At 40.8% G+C, this 20,459-nt stretch overlaps 1 protein-coding gene across 1 annotated transcript in view; it reads right to left on the minus strand.

Moving 5' to 3' along the window:
* kcnk9 (potassium channel, subfamily K, member 9) overlaps window positions 1-13,102 on the minus strand; it is a 36,069-nt gene extending 22,967 nt beyond the window's left edge. Inside the window, exon 1 of the mRNA XM_068333549.1 lies at window positions 12,499-13,102. Coding sequence (XP_068189650.1) covers window positions 12,499-13,102 — 604 coding nt within the window. The remainder of the gene's footprint in view (window positions 1-12,498) is intronic.
* Window positions 13,103-20,459: the final 7,357 nt, after the last annotated feature.

The following is a 20,459-nucleotide window of genomic DNA, read 5'->3' on the forward strand; positions in this document are numbered from 1 at the left end:
GCAAGAGCCAAGAGGTGATTACCTGAGTGTTACATCAGCAAGACAAGAAGGAGACGTAATGTCTCAGCACGACTATCTGTTGGCAACTAACTTATTTATCTATCAAAATATCGGTCTGTCTGTCTGTCTGTCTAGCAGAAGTTTGTTTAATTTCAGGAGTGCAGGACTTTATTATGTACACATTATAGATGCTAAATATGTTCTGTGTTGTTCTTGTATTTTCACTGTCATTTACAATCAGAAGGTTTTTCAAAACGCGGATGCAGATTTTGATAAGTATGAGAGACGTAACAGACCAGAACAACATGTTTGTTCTCCCTTTGATTCATCCTGATTAAACATGCATTTATGGAGAAATTCTCCCATCATCGCTTTCACTTCTGCCACTCCTCAATTTTCTTCCACATGGTGCTGCAAGTACGATACTTCTCTGTCAGGTGCATAAGATGTAGACCATCTGGACCACCACCCCCCCCCAAACACACAAAGAGGCACTACAGTTCATCAGGCAGCAGCTTGATGACCTCTCTCCTCACTCACATCAGCCCACTCGACGCTCGATGAAGCCACCATCTTCATAACTCCACACTGCCCTGTCTGTGCTGAAGTGGAACAACTGTTCACTGCCACTTGAATCCTCTAAGAAACTTATAGGGGGAGAGAAATACTGTTTTTGGCCTGCTGGTATTCACACACACTTATTTTCCTTAGATAGAAGCTTCTCACTTCATACAGATGGTTACACACTACAGAGGGGCTGTCAATGAGGCGCGTATGTTTTTTGTTTTTTTTAAGTTATAGTCAACTTTATTGTCAAATGTACCATACATGCACGACATACAGCACAGACCCACAGGCAGTAAAAAGAAAAAACAGGAAAGAACCGCTCTAGCGGGAGAGAGGAGCCGCTGCGTGCTCGGGCACTGCCATCCTATCCTATTCTAAATACGTTTGTCGCGGTGAAACCCAACAGAACCCTCCAAAAGCAAGCATAAGCGACAGTGATGGGGAAAAACTCCCTCATTGAGGAAAAAACACCGTGTAGGACCCAGACTCTTTCCCACCCCACCTCAATCGGTTGGGTGGGAAAGGTAATATACTAGGGATAGAGACCGAGAAAGGGAAAGAGAGAGAGACAGGGAGAGAGCGTGGTAGATAGGCCAGATAGAATTTCCAGTTCAAATTGAGCTGTAGTTGCTTAAGTGGGGACGGGATTTCCAGGCCTTTGAAATTCCTGTCTTCCTGTCAACTCCGGGGGAAACCAGAATAGGTAATTTTTTTTAAAACTCCAATTTAATTATTGTACCTATATCAGATTAGCTAAGTTTTGTAGGTCCTTCCTCATCTCAGGTTGTGGTGATAGGATTTTTGAATACCTCATGAGCTAGTTACTATAGAGGAAGATAGCTCTTTGACAGGTTTTAGGCCAGGAACCAAATGTACTTGATAGCAGCCCGGCAGGGTTTAAAAAATGCATGTTCTGCCGAGAGGTTAAGAGTTCATTCTAGTAGCTTTGAGGATCCTCTCTCTAGGTGAGATTTGTGGCTTATCTCGAAAAATGTGGAGAAATATTATTCTTCGTTTCACCCTATCCTTGTGACAGCAGTCTTACGACTGTAAAATCTTGAATTTTGCTGCAATGAAGTTCATACTTTCACTCATTCTACACACCTTAAGTCACTGCATGTGCACCTGTTTATGTCACAGAAACACTCTGCAGGCTGAGTCATTCCTCTTATGATGAGTAAACTGATTTTAATTTGTAAAATCAATATTGGTTTGCAGGATGTCTCTCTTCCGGACAAATTTAAGTTCTTTTCTGTTTAAAGAAAAAAACACCGGGGCAAACTGTGCTGTATCGAGGGACACCAGGAGCACAGCTTTCCCTAAGAGAAGAGAAAATAGACCAGCTGGCTCCACAAATAGTGACTCCCACAGAGAGCATCAGCACCATGGGAACCCATTCCCATCGATCTATGTGGAGGCCTCCATCAGGCGCCTGGTAGGACACTTGAGCAAAGTGAAAATAATCTCCTGGCTACAAAGTGCAACTAGGGTGAATGACAGGAATCATTTTTCAATAAGCAGCAGTCAGCTGATTTATTAACAGCTTTGTTGTTCGAAGTGAGAGAAGCATCATTTTAAACGTAAGGGATCGCCACACATCACCTCAATGTTTATTTACAGAACAGATTTGATCCCTCAAATTGAGGGCATGGCAAAACCATGACACTCTGTTAATCATTGATTGATGCTGCTAGATGCATTCAGGTAATATAACTCCTGTTGAAGGGAAAGGAATACTCACTGATTGTTTGTTTTAATCATTTCTCCTTCATTAAATCACAGAATTGGAAAGTAAAAACACTTTCAATTCAAATACCAGTGGAAACAAATAAGTCTTCCAATGAACAGCCACACAGGTCCTAATTAACAACCACTCTGATGTCGAGTTACTCAAAATTTGAATTAGACCAAAATGCTATAAAATAGTGGCCAAATAAAGGTCAAATCACTCTCCATGATAGAAAAATCTCCACACACAACCAACGCTTGCCTGGAGAACCTTCCAGATGTAGAGTATTACATCAAAAATACAGTTGTCTGAAGCTTTCATGCCAGCATTACCCCCAAGTCACCCCCTATGACCTTTATAGCAATGTGCTGCTGTGTCTGCAGGGACCCTGTTCATGTCTATATTTTATTATCATTAATAATTTGCTATCTTGGAGACATTTCTGCCCATCAGCCTTTGGACGGCAGGCCTGTAGCAAACACAGTAACCAGGTTGCATCTCCGTCATGGATACAGAAAGACCTACAGATGTGTTCACATCTGTTTTGTTTAAATTCACACAAAATCCAGTCAGGTATAATGTTCCTGCAGGGTTGTGCTGAATAACTGAAGAATGGTGATATTGGAACATAACTATTATGAAACAGTCATTTTTCTCTGGTTTGCTGCTTCACTTTTCTTCTGGCTTATCCACAACTAAAATTTGATCAATTCCTCCTTAGCACAAAGTGGATTGGCACAAAGAAGACAACGCTCTCAGATAAGTCTCGGAGTAATGATGGAGCTGGTGTTCAGTCCCTACATACTGATCAGCCACATAGTCCTGAGGCTATACCATTAGTGATTGTAGTATGGTTGACGTTGTAGAGCTTAATGGTGTCACATCAGATCTCTGTATGCAATGAATGCTTATGAGTACATCTGTAAGTGTTCTGTTTGCTCATTCTGGCCCCAAAATTCAAAAATACATACTGTTTCACACAATCTGAAGAAAAGCTCATGACGCATTAGATCCAATGCATGTAAAGTTGTTTCCCTAAAAAAGAAAAAATGGCTTTAAAGGATCCATTCCTTCCAGAAAGATACGCTCCAATAAAAACAACTGAAATCTTGTTTTATGAAACTGCCGACTGTCAGCTGTGTCTTGATGGATACGTATGTTCAAGATTCAATATTTTGCACACCGCAGATAAAATTCAATTCACCTCCACAGTATTGTGATAAAGACTTGAATCTCACAGTCAGATATTCCAATATTACATGGCTTGCTTTGGATGTTTTCTTGTGTGCGTGCGTGCGTGCGTGCGTGCGTGTGTGTGTGGGTATGTACGTTTGCGTGTGTGTGTCAAAAATCATACTTAAGGAGATTTAATGGAGCACTACAGCAGGTCAGGTGAGCCTTTTCTAAAAAAATGGATGACTTCAAATTATATATAATCCATTATACTGTGATGCTCTCCTCCTGTCATCAAAACATGAACACCTTATAAAATGTAAGCTATTAATCGTTGTATAAGCACCTATTATGAAACTCCGTAATGCTCATTGTATTTACTGCTGGTCATGAACTATCATGTCATTGATGTGTTGGAGTTTTGCATTGCCCATTGTGAGCTATAGGGGATTCAAGGAATTCTGTCATTAACAGTATTATCTAGAGTAAGTACTCATTGGTTGTGCTTTCTAATATTCAACAAAAGATTGGTAGCTTCTGTTTGGAGATGAACAAACTCTACTGCCTGCCAAGGACAACAAAGGGGAACATTTCCCTCATTTAAGCTGATATTGTACATCACACCCTCAAACAAGTCTTTGAGAAGACACAGCATAAACAAAAATCAAGGCAGTCACAGACTGCAACATCCCACGACACCCCTGAATTCAAAATCTTACCCTGACCTACTTGCAGATCGAAGTTAGTGCTCTGATCTACTGTCATCGATCAAAGCACTAGCTTTGATCTGCAGTCTTACTCACACTGGCCTTCTCCTTTGTCTTTCTATCTTATCCGGTTCATGAGTGTCCAAATGTTGAAATTTGACCTTGATTTAGTTTTCTCAAGGTCAAGGTCATCATCTCATTGTCATTCCCTTTGCTGCCCGAGTAATCTGTTTTTTGTTTCATCTTTTTATCTGCAACGGTTGCGAAGATATTTGGTGGACATACTGACGGACGGACAGACGGACGAACACTGACAATTACAATACATCACCGCTTTGAAGCGGAATGTAACAAGCTGCACATTGCACCCACGCACACGCACACGCACACGCACACACACACACACACACACACACACACACACACACAAAATCACTGTCTGTATGCTTCACACCTTTATGACTCCATCATACAGTCCCTGTCAAGATTACAGTGTGTATCATCAACTACATAATAACTGATGAGCTGAAGCAAAGTGCAGCTTTTAGCAGCCTTTGGCCCCAAGTGGAGTAGTAGTGGAAACACAGAACAAGTGTGTCATATGTAATGGACTTTGAAAACCTTCAACAGCCTGAATGTTAAAAGCATTGTTTTCTTTCCTTTCTTGATTTAAATGTTTCTTATAGTGCATCTCAATCATTTATAAAAATATTATTCATTGCCAAAATTGGAGTTGAAGGCAAAAACTTATTTAGTATGTAATACGTAATACATGAATAATATATCATCTGTATGACAGTAAAAACATGCAGAGAGTCTGATAAGTAAATGGAATAGAAAGACTATGTCAGTAAAACATTTTTTTTACTTTATTGTCTAAAAATCAAGCCTTTTTTTCTTCTCTGATCAGGTTAATTCATTATTTCCTCTTTTTAAGAGACTCTTACTGATGGTAAATAACCAGTTCATAAAATGAGAGTTGTAAACACCTGCAAAAAGGCATGCTGTACTGTTAGCAGCAGCCATCGCTCAGTGTAATGGAAACTTTGACTGGGACAAAAGATGAGTCTGACTCATTTTTACAAAGCAGCACCATGAGGGAGGACGGGGGATTCATTTATCTGTGAGAGTGTTAGCTGACACCTTCAGAACTGACTAGAACCAGGCAGTCACAGACAGCAACACCCCTGAATTCAAAAATTTACTCTGACCTACTTGCATTGGTCAAAGATCAAAGCTAGTGCTCTGACCTACTGTCATTGATCAAAGCACTAGCTTTGACCTATGGTCTTACTCACACTGGCCTTCTCCCTCATCTTTGCAGGTTGCGAAGATAGTTGGTGGACATACGAACGGACGGACAAACCGACGAACCGATGAATGGACGAACGGATGAACGAACAGAAGGACACACGGACACTGACAATTACAATACATCACCGCTTTGAAGCGAGTTGTAATCACTACAGTAAAGATGGATTTTTTCTTATTAGCAGTAATTTTAGACAGATTTGATGTTTCATTGAAACAATTAATTATTATAATCCTGGTCTCCAGTTCTGATCAAAGATTTTGATAATGTCTTTTAATATTTTAGCTCATTGTTCTGATTTTGGCAAAGTGCGTAGTGCTGTTGCCTCACAGCAGGGAGGTTCCTGATTCAAGTCCTATTCTGTGTTCGTACGTTCTCTCATGTCTGTTAGTTCTTTCTGGGGTCTCTAGCTTTGTCCCACCTTCGAAAACATCACATTTAGGTGAATTGATCGATTGTCCGTGAGTGTGTGTTTTTGAGTGGTCATTTCTCTTTCATGTGGCTCTGCAATGCACTGGTGATGCATCCACTGTGTACGCCACCTCTCTGGAACAGGCTGCAGCAACCCCCATGACCTCCAAGGTGGATATGCGGCTGTAGAGATTATGGTCATCTCGTCTACAAGAAAAAGGATGGATGGATGGATGGATGGATGGATGGATGGATGGATGGATGGATGGATGGATGAATGGATGGATGGATGGATGGATGGATGGATGGATGGATGGATGGATGGATGTTGTGTTTCTCCATCCTGCTACCATCTGTACTTGAACTGATTTATTTTGATTCTTGATGGATGTTGAGGAAAGTGGGAAGTAGGGTTGGAATTTGCAGAGATCAAGGGATGGAATAATCACTTCAATTATTTGCCATTTAGAGATAAAGTGTTCTTGTCAATTATGATAAAACTAATTGCCAGGTTACCATGAAATTTTGTGCAAAGGTGGACATCATCCCAAAGTAAGAATAATTAAATGCTGGAGTAAGTTCACACAAAAACTGAGCATTTGTCACCTTTTTGAAATTTTCTTTAATATATCTTCAACTTTAAAATATGAGGGCAACTGTTCAACCTAAAATCTTAGAAACTAGCATTTGGAATACAGGCAAACCTCGGTTCCCAACCACAATTCGTCCTGGAAGGCTGTTCAAATACCAATTTGTTCGAATTCCAAATACATTTTTCCCATTACAAATAATGTAAATGGTCGTAATCTGTTCCAAGACGCTAGAAAACTACCTTTTTTCAACATAATATCCATCCATTTTCTGACGCTTTATCCGCGTACTATGTTATTTTATAATGTCATTTATATTTCAAATTGTATAGTAATGAAACATATCAAAGAAATGTAAAAGAAAGAAGCAAACACGAGAAAGAAAGTGTTAAGTACAGTCCTGTGACGCTCTTATTTTGGGACTTCCTGTTGTACCCGGAAGTGGTTATAGGTAAATATAATGCTCTTGCTCTGTTGAGTGCGACATGCGTAATGTGCCTGTGTTCAATTGTGTGTTCAGGTGAGCGTAGCGGGCCCCGGTTCAAAAAAGAAGAAAAAAACGTATTTTGTTCCGGTTATCATTCACCACGCAGATTCCGGATGAGCAAGTCTGGTATCAGAACATAAAGAAAGAAGAAAAAAAACATTGACGTAATCAGGTTAGCCTAAGGTACGAGTTACCGTCGTCTTTTGGACAATTTACGGTACTTTAACTGGTACCATAGGCAATGGAACGCAAATTAAGTGAGAAATTATTGAATGCAGTATACTAAAATAAAAAGCACATTACAGTTAAAGCGTAACAACAACAAAGATAAGAATTTTTACATTTGTGGTGGTGAGCAGTTGGCATACATGAATGTTGGAGAGGGAGAGGAAGAGGATGGATGTTACTGCATTTATCTCGTGTTCGACTTCCTAATTTTGTTCGACTTCCAAGACAAAAAATTCCGAATTTTTTGGTCAAATTCCGATTTGTTCGATGTCCAAAGCGTTCGAAAACCAAGGTTTGCTTGTACAGACAGCTGGGTTCATTTTGGGAAAAAGCTGCTCTGATGAGAAGAGGAAAAGCTGACTCTTATGGAACAGCTGTTATGGACGGGTCAATGTTTAAGTGACTGAATTTAAGAACACATGCTTGAAGCGGGAAAAAAAACCTCTTGCTCAGCCACAGTAGAAGTTTCCAGTCTTCAGTCAATTTCTTCCATCAGCAACTATATGTATTAACAAATAATAGTTAATAAAAATTTTAAAAAACTATTTAGTTTCCTATAGTATCAGCTAAACCCATGTAACGTATATATTACATAACAGTTAGTGGAAAACTAACAGCTAAAAATAGAAAGGCCAACAGAGTACATACCATAAGATAAGGTTACTGGATTTACAACAGCAAAACATCCAGATCCAGATTTTTGCTTAGATCTGCACCAAACATCAAACAGTCACAGATTCTGACCCACAAAATGGAACTGGTTTCATGTTTTCATAAGGACTCATGTGTCATTCCCTGAGAAATTAAAGAATATTGTATCTTGAAAAACCATACACCTGACCCTGAAATCTGGAACTCACCAGTATTAAAGGGTTTCCATTTTGCCCCCTGATTTTTCCTCCCACCCATTTCAGTGAAATTCTGTTCTTTGATTAGTTGGAATAATAAATATTTCACATGAATCCAATCTAAATCTATTTCTTTGTTCTCTTTGCATCGCCCCTCCCAGAGTCTGTGAACCTCTGATTATCATCATTTTCTGTGACAATGTGGATCCATTTTTGATTATCTTGACATTCTTCATCGTTTTTGTGTGACATCAAATGTGACTTTGGTGTGCTGCTGACCTGGATTAAACGTTATTGTGCCTTTCAGAAGTTTTGCTAATGTTTTAGTATTGGCCTCCTGTTTGGAGGCAAACGGGAGACCAATACATTTATAGACAAACGCCGCTGGTCTCAATCTTCAGAAATCCAATTCCAGTCATGCCTTTAAATGTCTATCTACTGTACACACACATGTTGATATTTCCAGACATTTAGCAGAGATGACTTTCACCTTTTAAGCTGTCCTTAGTCTCCTGGCAACATGAGCAAGTCGACCCTGTGAGGAAGGTAGGTGTATATATACTGCATGCTGTGCTTGTCTCCCTCCGAGCAGAGCTGAGAACACCTTGCGCTTACCACATGCTGTCATCACTAAGTGTCACATTCAGTACAATTAGTCACATGAATAAATAGAGTCAACCTGCAGGGTCAGTCTGGATGGAGGGGTGGTAGAGAGGGCACTTATGGCCTGATCGGGGCACCCACCACGGGTCCCTGCAGACAGCTGATCTGACACGAGTGAGCAGCTGAGCTCCAGTTTCAGGCCTTTTTTTTCTTTTGCTAGGAGTTTATGGAAACATGATGTAAATGATGATGAGCATCTGGCCACTGAATATATGACTGAGCCAATTGTCAATAAAAGAAAATCAGGTGATGCCTTTAGCTGATCTTTCTAATCCTCCATAAGAAAAGAGAGCAGATCCTAATTTTAAAGCGCAAGTCTGGATTTTTCTTGCTTTTTCATGTTGCAGCTACTCCTATCATTTGCATAACCACTTGGGATTATTATATCCAACTGAAAAACAGTCAAAAATAATGACATTGCCACAATGAGCTAGTTACTATTATGATTACTTAAACCACATGTAGTTGGTGTTTTAGTGATGACTGCTTTTGTGGAGCTGTGTATTTGCTGGACAATATTGTGACCGAGCTCCAGTCACTGAACTGAATTGAAAGAAGTGAGCACATGCCGCTGGTGTAAGGACAAAGACTGAGCACATTCTTCATACAACCCCGACATGAGAGAAAGCACGATGTTATATGCTCTATTATTAGTTGACATGTTCTTCCAATAACTTGCTTCGCATTTACATGATTGTCTTTTTTATCCTGCCAATGCACCACAGCGTCCCATTAACTGTAATAACGCATTTCCATATTTGTAAAAATAAACTGTGGCTCTCCAAACATTTAGTGAACAAACTGTGTTTCTTCCACGGTTGTGAACTGCTCACTGCTTTCTCCAGGAGTATTAGGTCTCTAGTGATTCATCTCAATCCGAACAAACAAATCAAGCAGGGAGCATGCAACACATATCTTTATAGACATCTTTGTACCACATTTGCAGTCCTGCATGATGATAAATTTAATTAGTTTTCACAAACAGCTCGCAGTTGATGCAGTCCGAATTGTTCCCTTATCTTTGCAGTAGAGTTTAACTTTTTTTGCACAGAGATACTTTCAGTTCTTGTAGTGGAAATAATCATATTAAAATCCAGTGATGTGGTTCAGTTAATCTACTTTCTTTATTCCTGAGAGGAGAATTTCCTTCTGAGGCATCAACAGGTGACCAAATAAGGTGCTAGAACTCAGTGTGTACTGAATGGTGTATTTGTGTACAGTATTACAATCACTAAGCTCAAATCAAAGCAGTGCCGCCTGAAGACATGGCTGGCTGCCTCCAATACTGGCTGCAAATAATAGTTACTTTGATTCAACCTACTTGGAGTACCAGATAAAATGGGTCTGCCTTATGAGGTCTGAATAGCTGGTCAAATTACAGAAAAGATATCAAACTGGCATTGAGACTGTCCTGTGATTGTCTTCACTTCATGGTTTGAGGCTCTGAGAAAATTCCATCTGTCCAAACCTGCAGTGAAATCAGTCAGAGACCTGAACTTATGCCAGCAAAAGTATGACCTGGTGGTCATTTTTCCCATCCAGTAGAGTTATCAAAAGTAAAGTTATTACAAGATGAACTGCCGACCGTTCCTGAAGTGTGTAGTTTAAGCATATCTCATTTTAAAGTCCATCTTTAATCCATTCCTTTTTCCCCAGCTTGTTTTTCTTTAGGTCAAAGATCATTTGTTCTCATAAAAGTTTCAAATGTGTCACAGAAATATAGTTTTGTTTAGAAAATGAACCACGTATGTTCTAAAATGATTTCTGAACAACTTGGGCACACCGATCTCACTGCGGAAGCATGAGTGTAATTTGTTCCCTCTTTCCTTTAATTATTAGAAGTTTTGTCTACAACTGTGTAACTATGATGTCAGGTGTTTTGAAAAAGAGTATATCCCAGTGTGGCTTCTTTCCTGGTTAAATAAAGGTTTCAACAATAAAAATGACATTATTAAATTAATGGTTTGAGAAACAACTGGGTTCTTATATTGTTTTACACAAATGAAAACACCTGTGACCCTCTCAGAAACTCATTTTGTTTAATTGTTATCGTATCATCACACAATTCAACTGAGAGCTCAAACAATATGAGCTCACTAATTTTCCGTGTCCTCTGTATGTTTGCGGTGTGATTCTGCTCACAGGAAATTCATGTTATTGCTTGCGAGTCAAAATTACTTTCCAGCCAATCAGCAAGGGGGAAAAAAACGTCCCTTTTACTTCCTGGGTCTATTTTTTTTTCCCCCTCATTGCAATCTGCTGCCACCAAATAAATGCAGTCACTGTGATGAAGACATTTCTGTCCAGCCCTAATCTAGACAACTGTACGCTTCGAGCCATACTTATTTGCATATGTATGAAAACAGGCAGTTCAAATGCTGCAGTACATTTGTCAGGCCAAGTCTAGATGTCCCCTCGACTGTTCTTACTTGTGTTATAAGAGAATAATGTGTAGAGGCCGCCGATTCCCTCACAAAGGAGATGCGGTGACTGAAACCACTTCACAAACATGAATATTACAATGACTCTTCTTGCTGTAGCCTAGAAACAACAGTGGTCCACGTGTGCAAACGTCCCTTTTAGCTGCTGGTAAACTGGACGACAGGCCTGGTGCAGCACTTCTCTCCATCTGAAAAGTCCACAATGGAGGCTGAGGGTGTCCGTGACCTCTGCGTAAAAGTTCGAGGAACTCGTCATCGCTTTTTTTTGTCTTCTTCTTCTTCACACATTTGATTTGTTTTATTTATATCTGACCCGATTTCCTTCGCTTCACGCATCATTAAGGGGAAAAATGTGGTTCAATCGTGGAGCGTAAACAATGAGAAATCATCTTGAAACACATGCTTGTGACGCAAATGCATCATCGTAAATAGCGTCAAACTGATATCTGGTGTGTGCGTCATGTGTGTGTGTGTGTGGGGGGGGAGGGGGGGTCACGTCTTATGCGTTTATTAAAAGTAGAGTGATCGGGTTTATTTTTTATTTAGGCTACTTTTTATTTTCTTTTCTCTTTATTTTAGTGAAGGGATGTTATGTTCTGAGGATCCCTGAGCGTTTGCCATTTGTTTGTGAAAATTCCCCCATGAGCTATAATAAAATAATATCATAAAAGTAAAGGAATAAATGCTGTAATTGTTTCAAAGTAACTCGGGGTCGGATCTAACCAGCTGGTCTCTCCACTCTGTCAAAGAGTGAAGCTGTTCATTCAGCACCACTGCTGCATCTCTAAAATCCTCGATGTCCCCCCATCCTCCCACATTCTTCTTCCAGGGTACAAAGGGGGGGAACCACTTCACGTCCAACACCCTAAACTAATCTGTCGTGTCGTTCGATGACGCACCCCCCAAAGTTGATTCACAGTGCGCTACGGCTGGACCTGAGGGATGAGGTGCGCGTTATGAACGCTCCTGTTTTGGTCACTTTGACATAATGTGACCTAAAAGTCGTTCTGAAAAGCTCAAATTCTCGCGTTATTTGACCGGATGTCCGTTTTAGCGGGACTTCTCTCTCTCTTGGCCACTTTTGAACGACTGCAACATGTTGCTTAAACACTTTCTATTTGACCATGTTTGTTTTGCGTCCGGATTGTTGGTGCACAGAACACCAACATGTGCATGCTTTGACCTGCTGCCGCCAACTAGTACTGCCTTGAAAATGTGACTGTCCTGTTGCGCAAAAGTCATAATCCAGAGAGAGTGAGACGCACCGACAGTGATTAATGGGGTTTGGTTATACTGCTTCTACAGACTGGAAATAACCATAACAATAGAAACAAAGACTTACCAATGGTTGTGATAACCGTGATGGCAAAATAAAATGACCCTGCGAATTTCCATTGCACCCCGGCTCTGTGAGGCTCTGCCTCCATGATGATGGTCTCCAGCTTTCGGTAATCATCCTCGCTGATGTTATATTTCCCTTGGAGACGCTTCTCCTCGGCTTCCAGTTGCTCTTTTTCCCGCATCTCGAAGTCGGACTCCAGGGCGTCAAAGACTGCGGCCCCGACTAGCAGGTATGTAAACGTGCAAATGATCAGGGACAGGGTCCGCACGTTTTGCCGCTTCATGGCCAACAGGAACCGGCGACCGAGGGGCTCATGTCCCCTCGGATTCCCCGGAAAGGCGCTGCAAGCGTGAGGAAATCCGTGTGGACAGCACTTAGAGGCGGAGGCGCAGAAAGGTGCGCTCTGGTGACGGTGGTCGAGGTGGACGCTGGAGTCAGAGCAGCGGTGGAAATCCCCCACCTTGTGGTGACAGAAACCCAGATCCTGTTCCTGGTTTGCGGAGAGACACAAGAGACTGCTCGATCGCCTGGTCCACAAGCCCTGCAGCCGAAAGACCCTGCGCAAGACCTGCCCAAACCAAGTCCTCCCGGTGCGCAGTGCCATCAACAAGCTGCTGCCAAGATCGCCTGTTGGTCTCTATTCTCCTCTTCAAGTGAACTGAGCTAATCAGATTAAATTCTTCCAACCAAACATATGAGAGCAGATGAATGCTTTCTGTGTGTCTTTCTTTCTTTCCTTTGAAGCTTTGATCTAAATCATTTTATCATTGATGATCTTCTTCCAGCGTGCCTCGAAGTTTCAGCACAACACCAACCCGTTCATCGTACCCTTATGAGTATTCTGGCTATTTTAACGACCAGTACTCACAAACAAAATAATCCGATTGATGTGAAATCTGAAATAAATGTTCCTTCCGAACAGAGGATAACCTCATCGGAAATGTGCTGAGTCGTCGTTTAAACTGGAGTGTCAGAGAGTATTGCGAAGGGAGTTGATAAATGTTTCTTTCAGTGCGCAGATCATCAGTTCAAACACGTCACAGTTTTATTTCCAATGCCAGTACTTTTAATCCCGTAACCTCACCGCTTGTTATAGAAGTACAATAATAATCCAAACGCGCAACAGATCACCATCGACAACAGGTCCCATCGCAAAGAATAGTTTCCACAAATTTCTATCTTGTTGAATGAAGCGCAGAACAAGAGGAAAATACTTTAGAGCAAAGAATGAACAAAATTCAGAAAAGGCTGGTGCGCGTCGTCCCCGCAGTGGAACACACGCTGCGTTGCGCACATCCAACTCTCCTCTCGCTGTCTGCTGATCACTTAAAACTGATTTTTGGAAAAGACACGCGTTTTCTCTCGTAGCGCGGGGGCCTGTGAGCGTGTCACGAACTGCATATTTTTTTGAAGGCTCCACATTTTTATGTCTCTACACCCTCCAGACTCTAATCTGTGGGCGTTGCTGCTCCACTCCGTTTTTCCTTGTCGAAGTGTCACAAATTCTACAAATAAAGGTCTGAGTGTCTGCGCTCTGTTGGCCAAAAATCTGCTGGGACACAACTGACCACATGACCCCGAACCAAACCGCGTGACCCCGTCCACCCACTCACTGTATGGCCACAGAGGGTTCACGGGGAGTCAGATGGACTCATCCGCGTGTTTTATGTGCAGCACAGCGGGGAATCGGGGCCGCGATCCGGGTCTGTGTGAACAGAAGGCTGCTGCGCTGTCCATGGTGCTGACAGACTGACACACTGCTGCGCACAAAAAATCTAAGTTATGATGCGCGCACACACACACACACACAGGCACACACACACACACACACACGCACGCACATGCACGCACGCACACACACACAGCGAGAGAGACTGACAGAGGTAAGTGCATCCAAGTTCAAATGCTCTGTGTTGATTTGTTTGTTGTTCAGTTTCCAAGACACATAGCGGAATGAATTGATGTAGCTTCAGTCGACAATAGTGAAATGATCTCGTTCAAACTAGTTGTAGTTCCAAGTTGTTGTTGTTTTTGGGGTTTTTTTACCTTATTTTCAATTACGAGTGTTTATTTTTACATCCTGCTTCAAAGCGGTGATGTATTGTAACTGTCAGTGTTCGTGTGTCCGTTCATTCGTCTGTTAGTCCCCCAAATATCTTTACAACAGTTGCAGATAGAAAGATGAAACAAAAAGGACATTACTCAGGCAGCAAAGGGGATGACAATGGGATGATGACCTTGACCTTGAGAAATTAAGGTGAAGGTCAAATTTCAACTTTTGTACACTCAGGAACCAGATAAGATAGAAATACAAAGAAGGCCAGCGTGAGTAAGACTGTAGACCAAAGCTACTGCTTTGATCTATGAAAGTAGGTCGGAGTACTAGCTTTGATCTTTGACCTACGCAAGTTGGTCAAGGTAAAAAATGTAATTCAGTGGTCTCGGGGGATGTTGCAGTCTGTGACTGCCTTGTTCAAGATTGGATTCACCATAAAATAGATGCTTCATGCGTGTTCCTACAGGAGCATCCCAGCATGCACTGGATCAACAGACCAATGGAAAGTCTCGCTTTGTGCTCCTCCAGTGACCCAGAGCGTGTCTAAATTCCTTCCAGTACTGTGCATTAAGATTAAATGTCATTAGACTGACATTACCCATAATTGACTTGGTCCCTGATGTGATTAGTTTAAAGTGAAATCCTTGCTCCTTTAGTTTTTTTCCCTGATTGTAGGAATTTCATGAATTTGATAGAAGATGATACAAGAGGAGAGGTTTATCACATCCAAGAAAAGTCCGCAGCCAAATGTTGAATGGTCGTCACTTTAATCCTCACACCAAACCAAAGTCCTAAAAGTTGAGCTTTTTAATGTATATTAATGTATTGCACTAAAGTACATTTTCTGAATAAATCTATTCTTGATCAAGTTTTTATAAGTAATTTATATGCACAGAATGGGAGAAATGTGACCAGTGGGGGTTGAAGGGGACTCACGCTTTATTTTTGCCCCAGGCTGCTTATAGGAGTCAATCCATCCCTGCAGAAAAGAAGAGGGGAAAAGTCTTTCCTCCTTTCTGTAACTGACAGGACGGCATTGTGAACACAAGGCATGTGTCCCTCAACAGTGTCAGCCTGAAAGTGCTCTTGAGCAAGGCAGTTAATCCCCCGCAGATGCAGGACCGCTGTTACGCAACTGACACTGATCTTGACAGCTGAATTTACCTTCTGGCGTCAACAGAGGACAGACAGGAATTTCAAAGTTTCAAAAAGCCGTGCTACTTTCTAATAAACAGAAAGGACGTGTGCAGTTCAAACAGCCGTCATGATTAATCTGTTTTTTTTAAAAAAATAAATCCAATTTTGTTTCATCAAGGTTGATTCTGCTCTCACACGTGGTCGTCAGGATGTCTGTTTAGATCATCTGAAGCCGTGAGGCATAGCGATGGAGATCAAGTGCTTTGACTGACAGCTGCAAAATAGAGACGGTCTGGTGAGATTTTATGTTCTACTGTTTGTTTGCTTTAATTATTATTATGATTGCAGTTTGTGTCACACATACAAAACATTATCAAGAAAGACGGATACGAAACAGTCTCTTAATATTCTTCAGATGCAGCAGGAAATACACCATGTAAACACATTCCAAACACTTAAATAATCGTGGCAGAGCTCTCAACCTCACCTTACCTCTAACCATAACCCTAAGGCTAACCCTGAGGTTGCTGAAACACATGAAAACTAAGGACACCTGCACTAATAGGCTTCTCCATTCAAGAAGCACTTCACAGCAATAATTTATATTTACTGTCTATTTATATTTTGTATCACTTCTAGCTAAAACACATTATTTTTTTTATCCTCGTAAAACTTCAGATGTTTTTGAAAATCTGCCTCTAACCCCTCCACTGATGTGTCGCAACACACACACACACACACACACACACACACACACACACACGCAGACCGTTTTGATATACGTCATTGTCACGGCCTTTCGACATTGTGATACTAACATGAAAAAACAATGGCAGACTGAACACTGATGTCGGTGGGTTTGAAATGTCTTAAGGTTAATATATTGTCTATAATTCTTCAATATTCAAAAACTTAATGCAAACCAACATTTCGATGAGCCCTGAGTGTCAGACAGTGATGACAAAATGACTTTATGGATCACACATTCCCATCTCATTGATGTCAGGTTTAAAGTGTAACACAACCAATTGTTCAGCTTATCCATGAAAACACACTCATCCACAAATACATTATAACACAAAAGGAAGGAGCTGATATCAATAATGTGTTGAGCACACGCTGTAACCAAATCATCAACAACAATCTTCATACAGAGCCGTTTACGAGTCTAAACAGTTCCACTAACAAACAGCGTCTGGATATGTAGCCTCTCTATTTATAGTTCCCCTTCTTCACATCTCGAGTCCCTGCTCAGCCCGCCCACTAAACTCCTCACGCATTTCTAGAGGAGGATAGAGAGAAAAGTTTAATAATGGCATCTGTCTCCATGGCGATGACACCAAACTTAAGCATGGTGGTTCTGCTCATCATATAGAGCTGCCGAGACGATACAAAATATTTCGTGAAGCCTTCCTGACTGCAGTTTACGCAACAAATGATCTAAACCCAGAACGACAACCACATCAGACCAATTAGCAGTGATGAATGACAGAAGCTGGAGCTTCAAGACCGTTGTATTATTGATCGACTGAGTTTGGAGATGAATCTACTTCTTTTCAGTGAGGTCGCTGCTGTTGGTGTAGACAGGTACACCTCATCGTTTGAGGATATGAGGTTGTGTTTTTGACTAGATGAATTGGTTGGGTGTAAGTCAGTTGATAAATTCCACGACAATAGTCCATTTTTGATACCATGTGGAAGCCAATAATTTAATAACAGCCAATAACATAATTTTGAAATGCAATCGACCAAGAACTTAAAACTGGCCAATAATGTAACAAAAGTCCTGAACTGGTGGCTTAATACTTTTTGGCTAAGGGTTAGGGTTGGGTTTAGGATTTACTCATCCATCCGTCCGTCCGTCCGTCCGTCCATCCATCCATCCATCCATCCATCCATCCATCCATCCATCCATCCATCCATCCATCCATCCATCCATCCATCCATCCATTCATTCATTCCATTCATTCCATTCATTCCATTCATTCCATTTATTCCTTATTTATTTTTACCAAGCCAATAACAAAATTACCAGCCAATAATATAATACATTATTACATTATAGGTTCAGGATGCTTATTACATTACTGTTCAGCTGTTACATCATTGGCTTTAACATTAACACAGATGAACACTTACATGCTTTGTTGGTTTTAAATTGTGTGGTTAAGTAACCAGAATATAGCATCTCCCTATCATTTCATGTAACAAGGTGACTAGAACCCAATGTCTGCTAACTGTCCAATGAGAATGTCCAAATAAGAAAATGTCAACATTTGGAGGTTGACGTCAACTCTATTTTAATATCCATTCCAAACCTTACATTCGTCAAAAAAAAAATAATTAAAGCACATCTTTGTGATGCTACATTGAGGTAAATAATCTGTGAGAGCTCTGTGTACCTGCTGCTGGGTTAAAGCAGTAAGCAGCAGTGTGAGCCCACATCGTGCCATTTATAGTGCCAGCGGTAAACTTAACATTTCTGCATTCTCTTTGACATTTTTAATGATTTTGTTTCTGTGGTTATCAATAGTTTATAACAACCAATTAAAAGTCTGGACTATCCGTATGAGCCAAGTTGAGAGTTGCACAAGAAACTGTTCACATTCACTTCCTGTTGCTTTGTCTGAGCTGATATTTTGGCTTTAAACTGAAATTGAAAAAATAAAACACTCAAAAATATGTAACGGAGCTCTGATGGAGGGAAAAGTGAACAAAACAAGTGAGTAACGTGTGTCTGATTCTGAAGTGGCTGTTTTCTCTGAGTCCCTGAGGCACAAAAAAAAAAAAAAAAACTGGTAAAGTGTTGTGTTTTCCTTATAGGATGTTTGAAAGTTGCCAACGAGATGCTTTACTGAATTCAAGGATCTTTGTCAAACTCTCAGTGACATGTTGCAGTGTTCTTACCACATGTCTCCAGTCAAAAATGACCAGCACTTGTCGAAACAGCTCGACTTTGCTGTCAGTGGGACTGGAGCAGAAGATGCACTCACACTGCCTTCACCACGGGGAACAGGCTGTCAGCTGCTCCTCCAAAAAGCCACTCCTTGTAAAATAAAACTCATTTTTATGCCTGCTGTAGCTGTTAAAATAACAGCAAACACTCAGGTCATTAACAATCAGAAAAATCTTCATGTTATGGCCCTAGACTCTCAAGACTTCCACGAGTTCCAGCGTTTGCGTCACTCCTAGCTGTGATTTGCTGTTAATCTCTCAGTGTGGAGGTCTGATTTTCTCCACCCGTCCTCCAGATTACATCATCTCCTCACCCATTTCTTCCCATTGTGAAGTATTTGAAGCCTTGTCCTCCAGCTCCTCCTCATCAGATCATTCAGTTTACCTGCGTCATACCATCTTTCGGTTTCCTTGCCATCCACTGTAGTTTGTCTAATTTGATATCTCCTCTACTCCAGGTCCAAAAGTCTTTCTGCACACCTTGCTGCTGTTCCATATCTCCATCAGGTCGCCCATCGCCGGCTTGCTTCTCATTTATCTCCAGGACACACTCTGCCTATTCAATAAACCTAATTCCACTTTATCCCCTTAGTCTGCTTCTGGGTCCTTCTGGGTATAACAACAAGTGAGATTGTAAGCTGCTCGACAGCGCAGGTTTTTTAATTTGTTTTGGTCGGGTTAGCTTTTATCTGTATTTGTTGTTTGGGTACAGAGGTGTAACTCAGCACTCGTTTTTCTACTTAGAATGTAACAGACTTTTTATTTCAAGCCTTGGCTCATATCTGGTAATTTTCTTTTCACATTTGCAAAGAAAACAAGTTTTTGTAACTATCCTTTGAAAATCATTGCAAATAGTTGGGTCATTCCATGAAAACTGTTAAGTTTAGTTAACCAACATTCAGAGGGGAATTGGAGACATAATAAGACATAATAAAGCTGTCAGTGATATTTCCAGCGTTTGAATCCATTTATTCATTTACTTGTTAGCATGAAGTAAAATACAATTAATTTGTAAGGCGCAAACCTTCATCAAATGACATCATAAACAGAGCAGTGAAAACCAATGATTTTTTAACTGTTAATCAATGGTATTCCAGTTTGGAGGAGTGTTGTTGCAGATGGGCAGTTGGCTAAATTTGAATTTCATTTTCTCATAGCGTCTTTTTTAGAAATCACCCCCAAATTTTTGTAGTTAAAAATATTAAAATTTTCAAGTTAATAACACATTTACTGACCTTAGCAATTGTGAAATAAACTAAACAACTGTTCCGGAGCTTTCAGCTGTGACTTGAGTCTTCAACCCCTTACTCCCCTAAGTAACACCACTGTTCCACTACAGAGCAACCCCTATACCCCAAAGGAGTGTATGTGAAACAAATGAATGCAACAAAGGTCTATTTTGCAATAATTAAGCTTCTCTTGCCGTCAAATAAATTGGTGTCAGTTAAATTTTGGTTTAGTGTTGGTTGGAATAAAATCTTATTTTATCCATTGGTTCTTTGGAAACAAGGATACAATTACTTCAGCAGAAGCCACATTTTAGACTTGGGTCACAATGCACCAAGACGCATGCAGCCGATGAGCATTCCTGTTCGTTTCCTGCCTCCAGAGCAGTGCTGCTGTCAAATTCTTCACTTTTCCTCAGCACACACCCTAATCCACTCCCAAAGCCTTCATCACTCCACTTCTGGCATCATTTACATATCAGGGTTACAGATACATCTGAATAGATATGACTTACCACTTACTGCTGAAAGAGAGGAGGAAGGGATTTAATTGAACTCTTGGCTCCTTGTAGACTCATTTCCATGAA

Source organism: Antennarius striatus, chromosome 14 (assembly GCF_040054535.1).
Source record: "Antennarius striatus isolate MH-2024 chromosome 14, ASM4005453v1, whole genome shotgun sequence".
NCBI classification, from domain to species: Eukaryota; Metazoa; Chordata; class Actinopteri; order Lophiiformes; family Antennariidae; genus Antennarius; species Antennarius striatus.